The sequence below is a fragment of the Nicotiana tabacum genome, chromosome 17 (genome assembly GCF_000715075.1).
Source record: "Nicotiana tabacum cultivar K326 chromosome 17, ASM71507v2, whole genome shotgun sequence".
Classification (NCBI taxonomy): domain Eukaryota; kingdom Viridiplantae; phylum Streptophyta; class Magnoliopsida; order Solanales; family Solanaceae; genus Nicotiana; species Nicotiana tabacum.
In genome coordinates, this window is record NC_134096.1 from 88,913,600 (window position 1) to 88,925,232 (window position 11,633).

At 37.4% G+C, this 11,633-nt stretch overlaps 1 protein-coding gene across 2 annotated transcripts; it reads left to right on the forward strand.

Annotated features, from left to right (window-relative positions):
• The first annotated feature begins 1,041 nt into the window (after nt 1-1,041).
• LOC107795627 (membrane-anchored ubiquitin-fold protein 4-like) lies at nt 1,042-10,248 on the forward strand. Of its 2 annotated transcripts, none has more exons than XM_075234572.1 (4): nt 1,042-1,160; nt 1,487-1,699; nt 4,710-4,880; nt 10,007-10,248. In XM_075234572.1, the coding sequence occupies exons 2-4, from the start codon at nt 1,570-1,572 to the stop codon at nt 10,060-10,062; spliced, it is 357 nt and encodes a 118-aa protein (XP_075090673.1). In that variant the 5' UTR covers nt 1,042-1,160; nt 1,487-1,569; the 3' UTR covers nt 10,063-10,248. The 2 variants fall into 2 exon arrangements, with proteins under 2 accessions (XP_075090673.1, XP_016473776.1); XM_016618290.2 differs by lacking the exon at nt 1,042-1,160 and adding an exon at nt 1,189-1,351.
• The last annotated feature ends 1,385 nt before the right edge of the window (nt 10,249-11,633 follow it).

The following is an 11,633-nucleotide window of genomic DNA, read 5'->3' on the forward strand; positions in this document are numbered from 1 at the left end:
GCGGAAGTGGAGTTGCTTAGATTTACCTATCTTTTCTTTTTTCTTCTTCCTTTTCTATTTCGCCAGAGAAGGAATTTTGTTTTGCTTGTTTTTATGTAGTTAAAAGTTTTAATGGCCTGGGAAAAAAATTGTAACTTGCTCCCTCCATTGGTGCTAAAGAGAATTGAATTGAATAAGAAAAATGTAGTTCCACATTTCTTACATATGATCGCTTCCTAATTCTTTTACTTTGTCTGCTATAATGCAATGTTCTACCTCGCCTTTACAAACTCAGGCTCAATACTCATTTTTTCTTTTACTTATCCTAGTGTTGTTATGGCTCTTTTTTACTGTACTAAGAAGGAAGGTTTCATTACAAATAGAAGAGAAGGTATTGTACTACTACCACTTAATACTGAATTTAAGAGAACATCACTCGTTTTTTAATGTACTTCAAGATAATGCTCCTTTATCTTAGTTAAACTGAATTTGAAGTAAATTCCTCAAATGGTCTCAAGTTGACTAAATTACTTAGTAAATCACTTTCCTTTCTTTTATCACAATAAAGTCACTTAACTATTGAAAAACTCTAAAAAAAAAAAACCAAACACACGTTTGAAGCTTCTTTCCAGCAATGGCACTCATGGATTGGATTTTCTTCTAATTTAAGTAGTTTATTTTATATGACATACTACTATTTAACAAAAAAACAAATTTTAAGGCTATTCTTTTTAAATAATGAAATGAAAATATTGACTAGATCAAATTGGTATTTCGAATGGTGAATGGAAAGCTCAAGTTGTTTTGTGTGCAAATTATCAACTTTTCAATGCTTCTAAAGATGGTTCACCTCTCACAATCATGAAAGGTACAAACTAATTAATCTCATCCATAAATCATTTATCATAAAAGCAAAGAGCCAAAAACATAGGATGCAAAAATGTACAACTCAAATACCTTACCATTTATCGAAAAAAATACCTTATGATTTTATCAATTAATAATAGTAATAGTAAAAAGATAAAGTGTAAATTCAAGAAAACCTCCATTAAAATGCAAAGTGAAAAACGAACAGAAAAAAGTGATACAACAGCTCGAGCCAGGCGTGACCCACGTGGCGTACACTCTACGTAGTCGATACTCCAATCATACACAAGACCAAAAAGGAAAGAGGAAAAAAGGTAACCCACTGTATATATTTTGTAAGCTCTTCACTATTTTACGTTTCCTTCCTTTCCGTTTTGCTTTCACGTTCAACGTCATCGATTTGGGGTCTAGGGTTCCTGGTTTTTCTCCCTCCCTTTAACTAAATTCAATGCAACCAAACTCAATAATACTTCAAATATCCTCTTTCACTGCTCGTTAATCACTGGTACATGTTAATATTTTATTTATTTTTATATTCGTGTTAGACTTGTAGTTTAGAAAATTATTTTATTTCCCTCTTTTAAACTATGGGGTTTGAGTGGTTCAACAGTGTGAACTCAATTTCTGTGTTTGGCTTCAGGAGCTGGGGGTAAATTGGGAAGTCCAGTGAAGGTTGGAGGTTTGGTTGGTGTTGATCGGAAAACAAGTGAAGACGGTGGGCAAATGCCGGAGGAGGACTTGATAGAGCTCAAATTTCGGTTGTACGATGGATCAGATATTGGTCCTTTTCGCTACTCACCTGCTTCCACCATAGCTATGCTTAAAGAGAGAATTGTCGCCGAGTGGCCCAAAGGTTTTGTTTACTGCCTCCCTCCTTTGTTAAGTTTTTTTCCTAGTTAGCAGTCAAGCATCGTGTAATTCTTTTCTGGGCTATGTATAATCATTCTTGCCATGTTTTCAGTTGTAATTTGCCCACATATGATGCCTCCCTGATTTTAAAGTTAAGGACTTTCAACTCTCGTTTTAGCTTATTTAGTTTTATAATCAATGTGATCCTCTGCATTGAAAATTAGTTCTAAAAGGGGCATCAAGGTGTGGCTTGGTGGTCGATGAAGTGGGTTGAGAACCATGAGGTCTCACGTTCAAATCCTTGCGGAGGCAAAAACACTAGGTTATTTCTTCATATCTGTCTAAGCATTGGTGGATAGAGTTACTTACCTGGTACATGTCCTGGTGGGAGGTAGTAGGTACTCCGCATAATTTGTCGAGGTGTGCATAAGCTGGCCTGAACACCATGGTTATTAAAAAATAATAGGCTTGAGGTGACCTGCATATTTTGAAAGTTGACTTATGCTAGATTAAGTCACTTATAGGCAGTTTTTGAACTTGTTATACCGTTCTAAGGCCAAGCTTATTAGTTAGAAAGCTTGTGTCAAGTGGCAACTCCTCTGAAAAAGTCTAAGAGTGCTAGTGTTAGTCGCAAATGTACTAATATTGAATTAATGATAGAAAGTATCTTTGCAGAATTTTTTGAGTCAAGAACTGTAGTGGGGTATTTCTTTTTCTGAACTTCAATTCCGTTTAAGATGACTCATCTTCAATATGTTCGTACGAGTGTTCTGAGTTTCTAGTGTAGTCTGTCCAAGCTTTCATGCTTCTGAAGTTTTTTTAGCTGGTGTGAACTTTCATCATGTGCCTTGCTGGACTTTCACATGAAAGAATTGCGTGTTGTATTCTTTTTATCATTGGGTTCAGGAGTCTTAGGCTGCATATATTTGGTCTTATTTTTACTTTTCCAAAAATCCTTACTATCTTGAGGGTTTCTCCATAGTTTCCAACTTTGTGTCAACTCTCTTGCTAGTTTTGTCATTTAGCACATCATCATATGCAATATCAAGTGCCATAGAATTTCATCCTATGTATATTAGTTAGTTTGTCCATAACTATGATAAACAAGTAGCCGTTCAAGGAAGATGCCTGCTGTAAGCCCACATCATCCACCATAGAACCTCATCTTGTATAGTGTATACTACTAGTTAGCTCATTATAAGCCAGCTACCTGGTTTAAACCCAAGATTATAAGAAATTCCTCTATGCATCCTCCCAATATTCGTGCACTTATGATTGCTTGCTTGCACATATGATATTGCAAAATCACATGATGGGAATGTATTCATACTACTACAGTAATATATTACTTTTTCAAGGGAAAAAAAGGCAAATTTAACCAACCTACAGTTCATATTGTCAAAAAATGCAGGGTATATATTTGTTGTTGTTTGTAAGATCAAAATCACCACCATCACCAGAGTAATAATGGCGCTTTCTTTGATTGGCATACATCCAGTGTGACCTAGATATTCAAAATTGCATGATTCATAGTGTTGTACAAGAAAGTAGAATATGTATCCAAATTGTCAGATATATGCTGAATTCTAAGAGTGTATAGATACTCATAAAATGCGTACCGCTGGAGGCTTGTACTGAAACATATCCAAGAATACTAATGGCTGCCTTGCAAACTATTTGTATAGATACTCATAAAATGCGTACCGCTGGAGGCTTGTACTGAAACATATCCAAGAATACTAATGGCTGCCTTGCAAACTATTTGCTGTGAGTACCAGTTTTGTAGCTAAGAGACGTTTGAATAGAGTATTTGTTAGCGGGGACTTGTTAGCTAGAACATTGAGCTAATGACACCAAATCAGATTGACAAGTAAGCATTTTGATCCTACTCATTTTGCCTAGGAAAGTTTGAAATAGAGCCCGTGGACCTTAGGATTCTTGGTAGGGTTAAATGCGGTGCTCTCAAAGGCCAGAAGCGAAGGAAAGCACCAAGGTCTATTTTTTTTTTTTTTTTTGAAAAGTTCACATATTTGTATTAATTAGAAGGTGGACTACACCAAACCAGTGTAACCATCCATAATTACAAGAGGGAGTACTAGAAGAGATTCTAGTTCTCTGTAAAATCTCATAAATAATCTAAAACTTCAAAAATACATTCACATTCTTCTAAATACTCCTGTTTACACCAAAAATAATAGAGCACTAGACAGCTCATATTCCTTAGTGGTTGTCTATTGGGGTTTTAAGTGCACAACAAAATTGATAAACATGCTTAGTGAAATAAGGTGCTGATCAGGGGAAAAATATGAAAGAATATATATCTAATGCAAGGAAAAGAACTCTACATATTAACAATAAAGTAGAAAAAGATTCAAAGTAAAATTTTTTTCATTCTTCATCAAAAAAAATAAAAGTAAATTTTTTGTCATTCAATGTTCAAATACTGTACAGCCAGGATGAGCTAAGTAAATCTTCCAGCCAGAGCTTTTTGGTTTTGAAGAGAACAGAAGAAAAAGTACTTGCCCACCCTCACATTAAAAAATAAAAAATAAAAAAAATAAAAAGATGAAGCCAAAAGTTAAAGCCTTTTGGGTTAGCTACAGGTAAAGTTCTTCCAGAGCCAAAGCAAGACACAAACCGCTACTCCTTCAGAATTAGAAGAGAATTTTGAGTTTCTACATTCTTAAGACTGAACCTGCAATATGTCCTATTTTCACCCCTATCAAACAAGGGGGTAAACCCAAGACCAAAATTTTCCCAACTATAAACCTATATTGGTAAAGGTGATAAAGTTAGAGCCTGGAAAAACCACCTTTATGTTTTTCTCTATACCGTGCAAGAAAGTGAGTAGACATCTAAACTTTGAAATTTGACTTCCTCTTATATCATGCTTTATTGCTTTTTTGATGGTCCATTTATTTGCAGGGGTCTTTGAAAAGGGCCGTCCATATCCTTCTTTGTACCTTTTTGTCTATGGGCTTTGTTTTAATAAGATTCAGTTGTTTTCCCTGCAGATAAAAAAATTGCACCCAAGGCGGCAAATGATGTAAAACTGATATGTGCTGGCAAAATCTTGGAAAACAGCAGGAGTGTTGGTCAATGCAAGACGCCTTTCGGCGAGCTACCAAATGGTGTAATTACCATGCATGCTGTTGTACAACCATCTATAGCTAAAGCAAAGTCAGGTAGGTTCCCCTTACTACTGAATATGCTGGCGTTCTATGCCATGTCTTACTGTTTTATATTAGGACATTTTAACCTGATGGAATTTTTATGTTCTTAAAACAGAAAGAACTAGAAGCTTTTATCTCTTCCTTTGAATGTGTTGAACCTAAGCAACAGTGTTGAATGTGGGAGTCTTATTTCTAACGTAAAATGCATCTAACATAGTTATGCTGGAGATATCTATTGGCTTTGCCAAGATTTTCAGAAGATTTGACATTTCTCTAAGGCAAGAGCGTAAGATGTTCAGATATAGTTCAGTTGGAGTCTTTCACATGTGGTGTGGAGAAATGGCTATTTTATGAGAAGAAAGGAGGAGGTTGTGAAGATTTGACATTTCTCTGATTCCATGTTAATATTTCTTCTACTTGTCAAATCGATTCAATTAACTCTATGTCCGCTGAAATTTGGCAACCATCCTTCAAGTCTAATGCTTTTTATATATTTAGTCTTGTCTATAAAGATGTAAAACATGGTAGATGTTGCATTTTGTTGGCTGGCAATAAAGATGGACAATGAGAATAATTTTTATTCCTCTTCTACGAATTGGACTCATTAATTAACCTTTTTAAGATAAAATATAGCCAAGTGTCGAAAATATTTGGGGAGTTGAGGTTGAAATGAATGCCATAGAGATAGGGAAATGTCACTTGAAGTTATCTCCCAGTGACGTAAAATTGAGGAAGTTACGAAAATTGAGCATCGTTTAACCAATTAAATGGTAAGATTACCATTTTTAGGGTAAAATTGTAAGCGAATGAACATCGAAAGCCAAGATATTTCTTATCTTGTTCCCACTTTGTATGTCAGCATAGATGAAAACTTGCTATGGGGCATTGAAGAATGAATCAATGCCACTTTAGCATTTTACCACCATCTTGTGTTGACAACGGTAACTTGGGATGTTAACATATCCTGGGCTTTTATGTGAGTAAATTAGCTTCATCATAGATCACCATATGCTGGGGTATTGTGAGGTGAATTTAGCTTTATCATAGATCAGCATGAATGTGCTCTAGCCTCTAGGTGGGATGAACAACTCAAAACATGAGCTTATAATTACACCAGCTTTTTATGTGTGTTCATTATGTCACTCTGAATATATGCTGTGATAACTCAACACTTGTTTTATCATTCATGGTGTAGAATTGTCTTTATGATTTTTCCTTTTTTTTCCCTCTACTTTCTATTATCCTATCAATATCATTTTTACCTTAGCCTGGTATATGATAATTGTAGATGATATTATGTTAATTGGAACTAAAGAAGGTGAATACCAAAAGCTTGAACTACGAGAAGCACTCTAGAGAGTTTAAGATGAGCAGGAGTAAGACTGAATTTATGCACTGCAAGTTTAGCCAGCATAAGAACAGTGAAGTTGAGGTGAGATTAGACAGGATTATGGCGCGTAAATGCAATAATTTAGATCCGGGCTCTAGGAGAATAGCATTCTGAGAGTCACCGAGATTTTGGGTACTGTAGACGCATCAAGGTTGAGGAGGTCGTGGGGGCTATGTGTAAGATGAGCAAGGGCAGAGCAACCAGGCCAGATGAAATTCCGGTAGAATTTTGGAAGTGTGTGGGTAGAGCAGGCTTAGAGTGGCTGACTGGGCTGTTTAATGTTATTTTCAGGATGAAGATGATGCCAGACGAGTGGAGATGGAGTACGGTGGTAACGTTGTACAGGAATAAAGGTTATATCCAGAGTTGCAATAACTATAGGGATATCAAGTTACTAAGTCATACCATGAATGGTGGAAGTGAGGGTGAGGAGGACAATGTCTATATCCGATTACCAGTTCGGGTTCATGCTGGGTCGTTCAACTACGGAGGCTATCCACTTTATTAGGAGGTTGGTGGAACAGTACAGGGATAGGAAGAAGGATCTGCACATGGTGTTTATTGACCTGGAGAAAGTGTATGACAAGGTGCCTAGGGAGGTCCTTTAGAGATGCCTGGAGGCAAAAGGTGTGTCGGTCGCTTACATCAGAGCGATTAAAGACATGTATGATGGAGTTAAGACTCGAGTTAGGACCGTGGGAGGCGACTCTGAGCATTTTTCGGTGTCATGGGGTTGTACCAAGGACCTGCGCTCAGCCCGTTCTTATTAGCCCTGGTGATGGGTGCACTGACACACCATATTCAAGGGGAGGTGCCACGGTGTATGTTATTCGCTGCTGATATAATGATATAGTTCTGATTGATGAGACGCGATGCAGCGTTAACGAGAGGCTGGAGGTTTAGAGACGGACCCTTGAATCTAAGGGTTTCAAGTTGAACAGGACGAAGACAGAATACCTGGAGTGCAAGTTCAACGCCGACTCGAGTGAAGCGGGCATGGACGTGAGGCTTGGGTCACAGGTCATCCCCAAGAGAGGCAATTTCAAGTACCTTAGGTCAGTTATCCAGGGGATAAGGAGATCGACGAGGACGTCACACATTGTAGAGGGGGTGGGGTGGATGAAATGGAGATTAGCTTCTGGAGTCTTGTGTGACAAGAAAGTGCCACTGATGCTCAAAGGTAACTTTTATAGAGCGGTGGTTAGACCAGCCATGTTGTATGGGGCAGAGTGTTGGCCAGTTAAGAACTCACTTATCGAGAAGATGAAAGTAGCAGAAATGAGGATGTTGAGGTGGATGTGCGGACGCACTAGGATGGACAAGATTATGAATGAAGATATTCGGGAGAAGGTGGGTGTAACTCCTATGGATAACAAGATGCGTGAAGCGAGGCTCAGATGGTTCGGGCACGTGCGAAGGAGAAGCCCCGGTAAGGAGCTGTGAGTGGTTGGCTTTGGCTAGTATGAGAAGAGGTAGAGGGCGGCCTAAGAAGTATTGGGGAGAGGTAATCAGGTAGGACATGGCGTGTCTTCAGATTTCCGAGGACATGGCCCTTGATATGAAGGTGTGGAGGTCGAGCATTAGGATGTAGGTTAGGGGGTAGTTGAGCATTTTCCTACATTGTTTCGGGTGAGAGACTAGTTTGATAGGATTTTGTCTTTAGACTGCTAGTGGTTAATGTTGTGTTCATACTATTCTTCTGTTTTTCATAGTACGGGGCCTTATTTACTTGTTATTGTTATTGCTTTTCATCTATTTTCTGGTCCTTATGTTGCTGTTATTATTTCTGTGATTTCTGTTGATGGTACTGATTTATTGTCTCTGTTCGTCTTCTTGAGTCGAGGGTCTTTCGGAAACCGCCTTTCTACTCCCTCGGGGTAGGGGTAAGGTCTGCGTACTCACTACCCTCCCCAGACCCCACTTGTGGGATTACACAAGGTTGTTGTTGTTGTTGCTCTATGAGAATGAAACAATAGATGAAAATATTATACACAATTAAAATAGGATGGTTGAAGAAATGGAGAAGTGCTATTATTGCACCGTTAATACATATGGCAGATTTGGTGCATGTTCCCGTTAATACATATGGCAGATTTGGTGCATGTTCCCGAATCTATTTGGGATTTGTTGGTGTTTCCAGAAACATAAGAGATACGCTTAACAACTGGCAGGGCCAAAGAATTACAAAGAGCAAAAAGAAGATATGGAGAGCTATTTCTTTTTATGTATATTTTGGACAGTTTGGATTGCGAGAAACCATAGATATTTTGTGGATAAAAATCTGTCCTTACCTTTCGTGAAGTTTAGATGCCTGTAGAACATGTATTGGTGGAGCAATGTAAATTCTGTATGATCCTAGATTGATGGTAGAACTCATAGACTTCCTCCAAGTCTAAAAGGGAGAAACTACCTCATCTTTGAAGTACTTAAGCACTTGCTTGGTGCTATCTTTGCTAATAAGTTTATATTTACTGATCAGAAAAGAAATGAAGAAATACTACCAGAGTGTTATATGATAGAGAGGACACAATTTGATAGACAAGTTGTTAAAACGGTTATAAGAGCAATAATGTTATGTGAGAGTGAGTGTCGGGCCACTAAGGTTCAACATATCCAAAATGAGTGTTTCAAATATGCAAATGCTAAGATGGTTGTAAGGTCATACAAGAATAGAATTGGTCACATTTGACCAAAGGTACAAGCGGCATACTTAGAGGATAAAATGAGAGAAGGTCGCTTGAGTTGGCTTAGTAATGTCCTATGTCAACCTGCAATATCTCAGAATCCATATAGACTTGCCAAAATGTGACACAATGGAAGAAAAAGATTCATGTAGGCTGATCCAATGAATTGTGATCAAGTTTAGTTTGCTAGGAGTTTTTTAAGTTTCGGTGAAGATTTATATACTAGTAGAAAACTTTGAGTACTTTTTTTGAAAATGGTAACAAGTATTTATTATATATAAACAGCACAAAGCTTCTGCTGAAATCCAAATGTACAGAGGAGAGCAAAAATTATGCCCTCGTTCTTCTTACAAGGATTAGTGACATCTATCAGTGTGTCAACATCTTCTACCAGTTCTTCCTTACACCAAAAATGAAATAGAAAATAACTTGTGCGGATCAAAATCTTCAAATATTGGCTTGATGCTAGTCTAAGTGGAATGACATGGTCAATGAGGATCTATATAGCCAACTCTAGCTAGCTTGGGATTGAGGCGTAGTTGTTATTTGTTGTTTTATTTTATTTTTTCACCTCGTCTATTTTGGTTTATTTGCACTGTTATTCTTTTAATTTCTTCACCTTCAAGTACTGCTACTTTTTGTTGAACTATCTGAAGATCCAAATTTGAGGGATTTTGCTCGTCTACAATTGATGTGCATAATTTCTGATGATTGCTACAATTAGAATAATATTCCTCTTTATAGTGTGACCTGAGATAACTGCTGACTCTCAACCTGTAGAGCATCTAATGACTGTGGACTTACTAAGTTCTAAGGAATTTCGTTTCCACTTCTTGTTAAGTTGCTAACTGTAATATTTTTGTAGACGCATATATAATTGTTCTCCGTCTATGTCTTGAACCTTAAGAGACAGCTCTGTATTTGAAGATCTGAGGTGGTCCTGCTACACCCTATCCCCTGCTCTAGCCCCTGGTTGCCAAATCTCAGTCCAGGGTTATGATGTTAAACCATTGATGTTTTAATTTTCTCCTTTATTGCTGCTGAGACTTGTCTTTCTGCAACAGAAAAGAAGATTGACGAGACCCCAAAGAAAAGCATATGTTCGTGTTCCATATTGTGAGATTGCAAGTGATTCAGTTTGACCTTGTGGTATTCATGGGGTTACCTGCGCTTTGAAGTTTAGTCACTGAGTTAATAATCTGTATGTACCTCATTATTACATGTTTGTTGAAAGGCATTTCTATGTAACTATTGCATGTTTCTATGATCACGTTTGTTCTATAAAGTTGGCATATTTACATTTGTAGTCGCAGATTTTCTCATTTGAAAAATACAGAAGGATGGGGACACGCAGAAGGTGATTTCTCATCATGGTCAATGGACTCGGATTTTCTTGTCAAACAGACGCATAATTAAATTGACTTATGGATTCCACGTTTTAGTCAATAATTGACACATTAATGCAAAAGCTACCTACCTTTACGCAGGATGCTGGTCTTTTTTAAATATTTCTGGTCGTCTTGGGAGGAATTGTCCTTGTTGAGTGATGCAGGGCAAACTTAATTCTTACCACATAAGTCTCAGCAACTTTTGTATATAACACAACCGAGTAATTCTTACAATATCAAGGTCACGCGGCATGCGACTTTAGCTTTTATTGTCTTTGAGAGTAACCACGTTTATTATGCTCCGTTTAGATAGCAATGACAGTATGAAACTATTTTCCGCGAGGAAAAGAGAGCATAAATATGTACTGATTATGTAAGGGAACGAAAAAGATAATGTGTGATCTAAACAAAATTCCTTTTTTTTTCCCTGAAGCTTGAAATTCTTTTATGGTCTCATAATTCGTTTCCTCCGATTTTCTTCATTCTTTTTTTCTTCTTTTAAATAAAACCACTCCAGTGGTGATTTTATACATCACTAAACAGCAAAAATTTACATGGTAGGGGATGTGACCACATTCTCCGGTTCTGTTGGCCTAAGCGAAGATTGTTTTGATGATTGACAAAAGAACTCAAGCATGAACTAGGTTCATACACAGTGTATACAGACACGGCAGATTCGAGCACAAGGCATGCACGTGAAGGAGATAAGCTTAACTGGTTATATCCGATATCTCCTGAACGAAATGATTGCATAAGTGATAACATGATTGCATAAGTGATAACGAGAATGACTCCTTACTCAAAGAGAACTCTATCCTAGATAAGGGAGGAGTTAGAAGTTGAAGATAACTAGAGCTCTTCCACCATGGAAGTTCTTTACTTTCTGCATTTATTATTTTGCAACAGTAGTATAAGGAACACATAGAAGAACCAGGTTCTTCGATAATCCGTGCACGCGAAAAATTGTACACCACACAAATCACCCCCTCTTGTGTGGTATTGAAGTACAAAACATCAAGTTCAAATTGAGAATGGACCGTCCCATTTATACATTAGAGAAATCTAACACTATCAGATTTGGGGACTCTAACAATTTGTCATGTTAAGCTTACAAAAAAATTATCATAAATGTATGATATCACTCCTTTTCTTCTTCGTCCTCAGCACTTACGAGAGTTTACTTTTCGGGACATGGCTTTTCGAGTTGCAACCTGTACTGATATTGTGACGAAGGTGCAACAACTAAGCGTACTTATATCTATGGCCAAACTCAATGATATTTGGCAATTTAAGAAGCAGGTAT

Coding starts and splice junctions, on each gene's coding strand:
- LOC107795627 (XM_075234572.1), top strand. CDS start 1,570: ATGCCGGAGGAGGACTTGATAGAGCTCAAATTTCGGTTGTACGATGGA. Junction 1,700..4,709: donor TGTCGCCGAGTGGCCCAAAG/GTTTTGTTTACT, acceptor TTTTCCCTGCAG/ATAAAAAAATTGCACCCAAG. Junction 4,881..10,006: donor TATAGCTAAAGCAAAGTCAG/GTAGGTTCCCCT, acceptor TTTCTGCAACAG/AAAAGAAGATTGACGAGACC.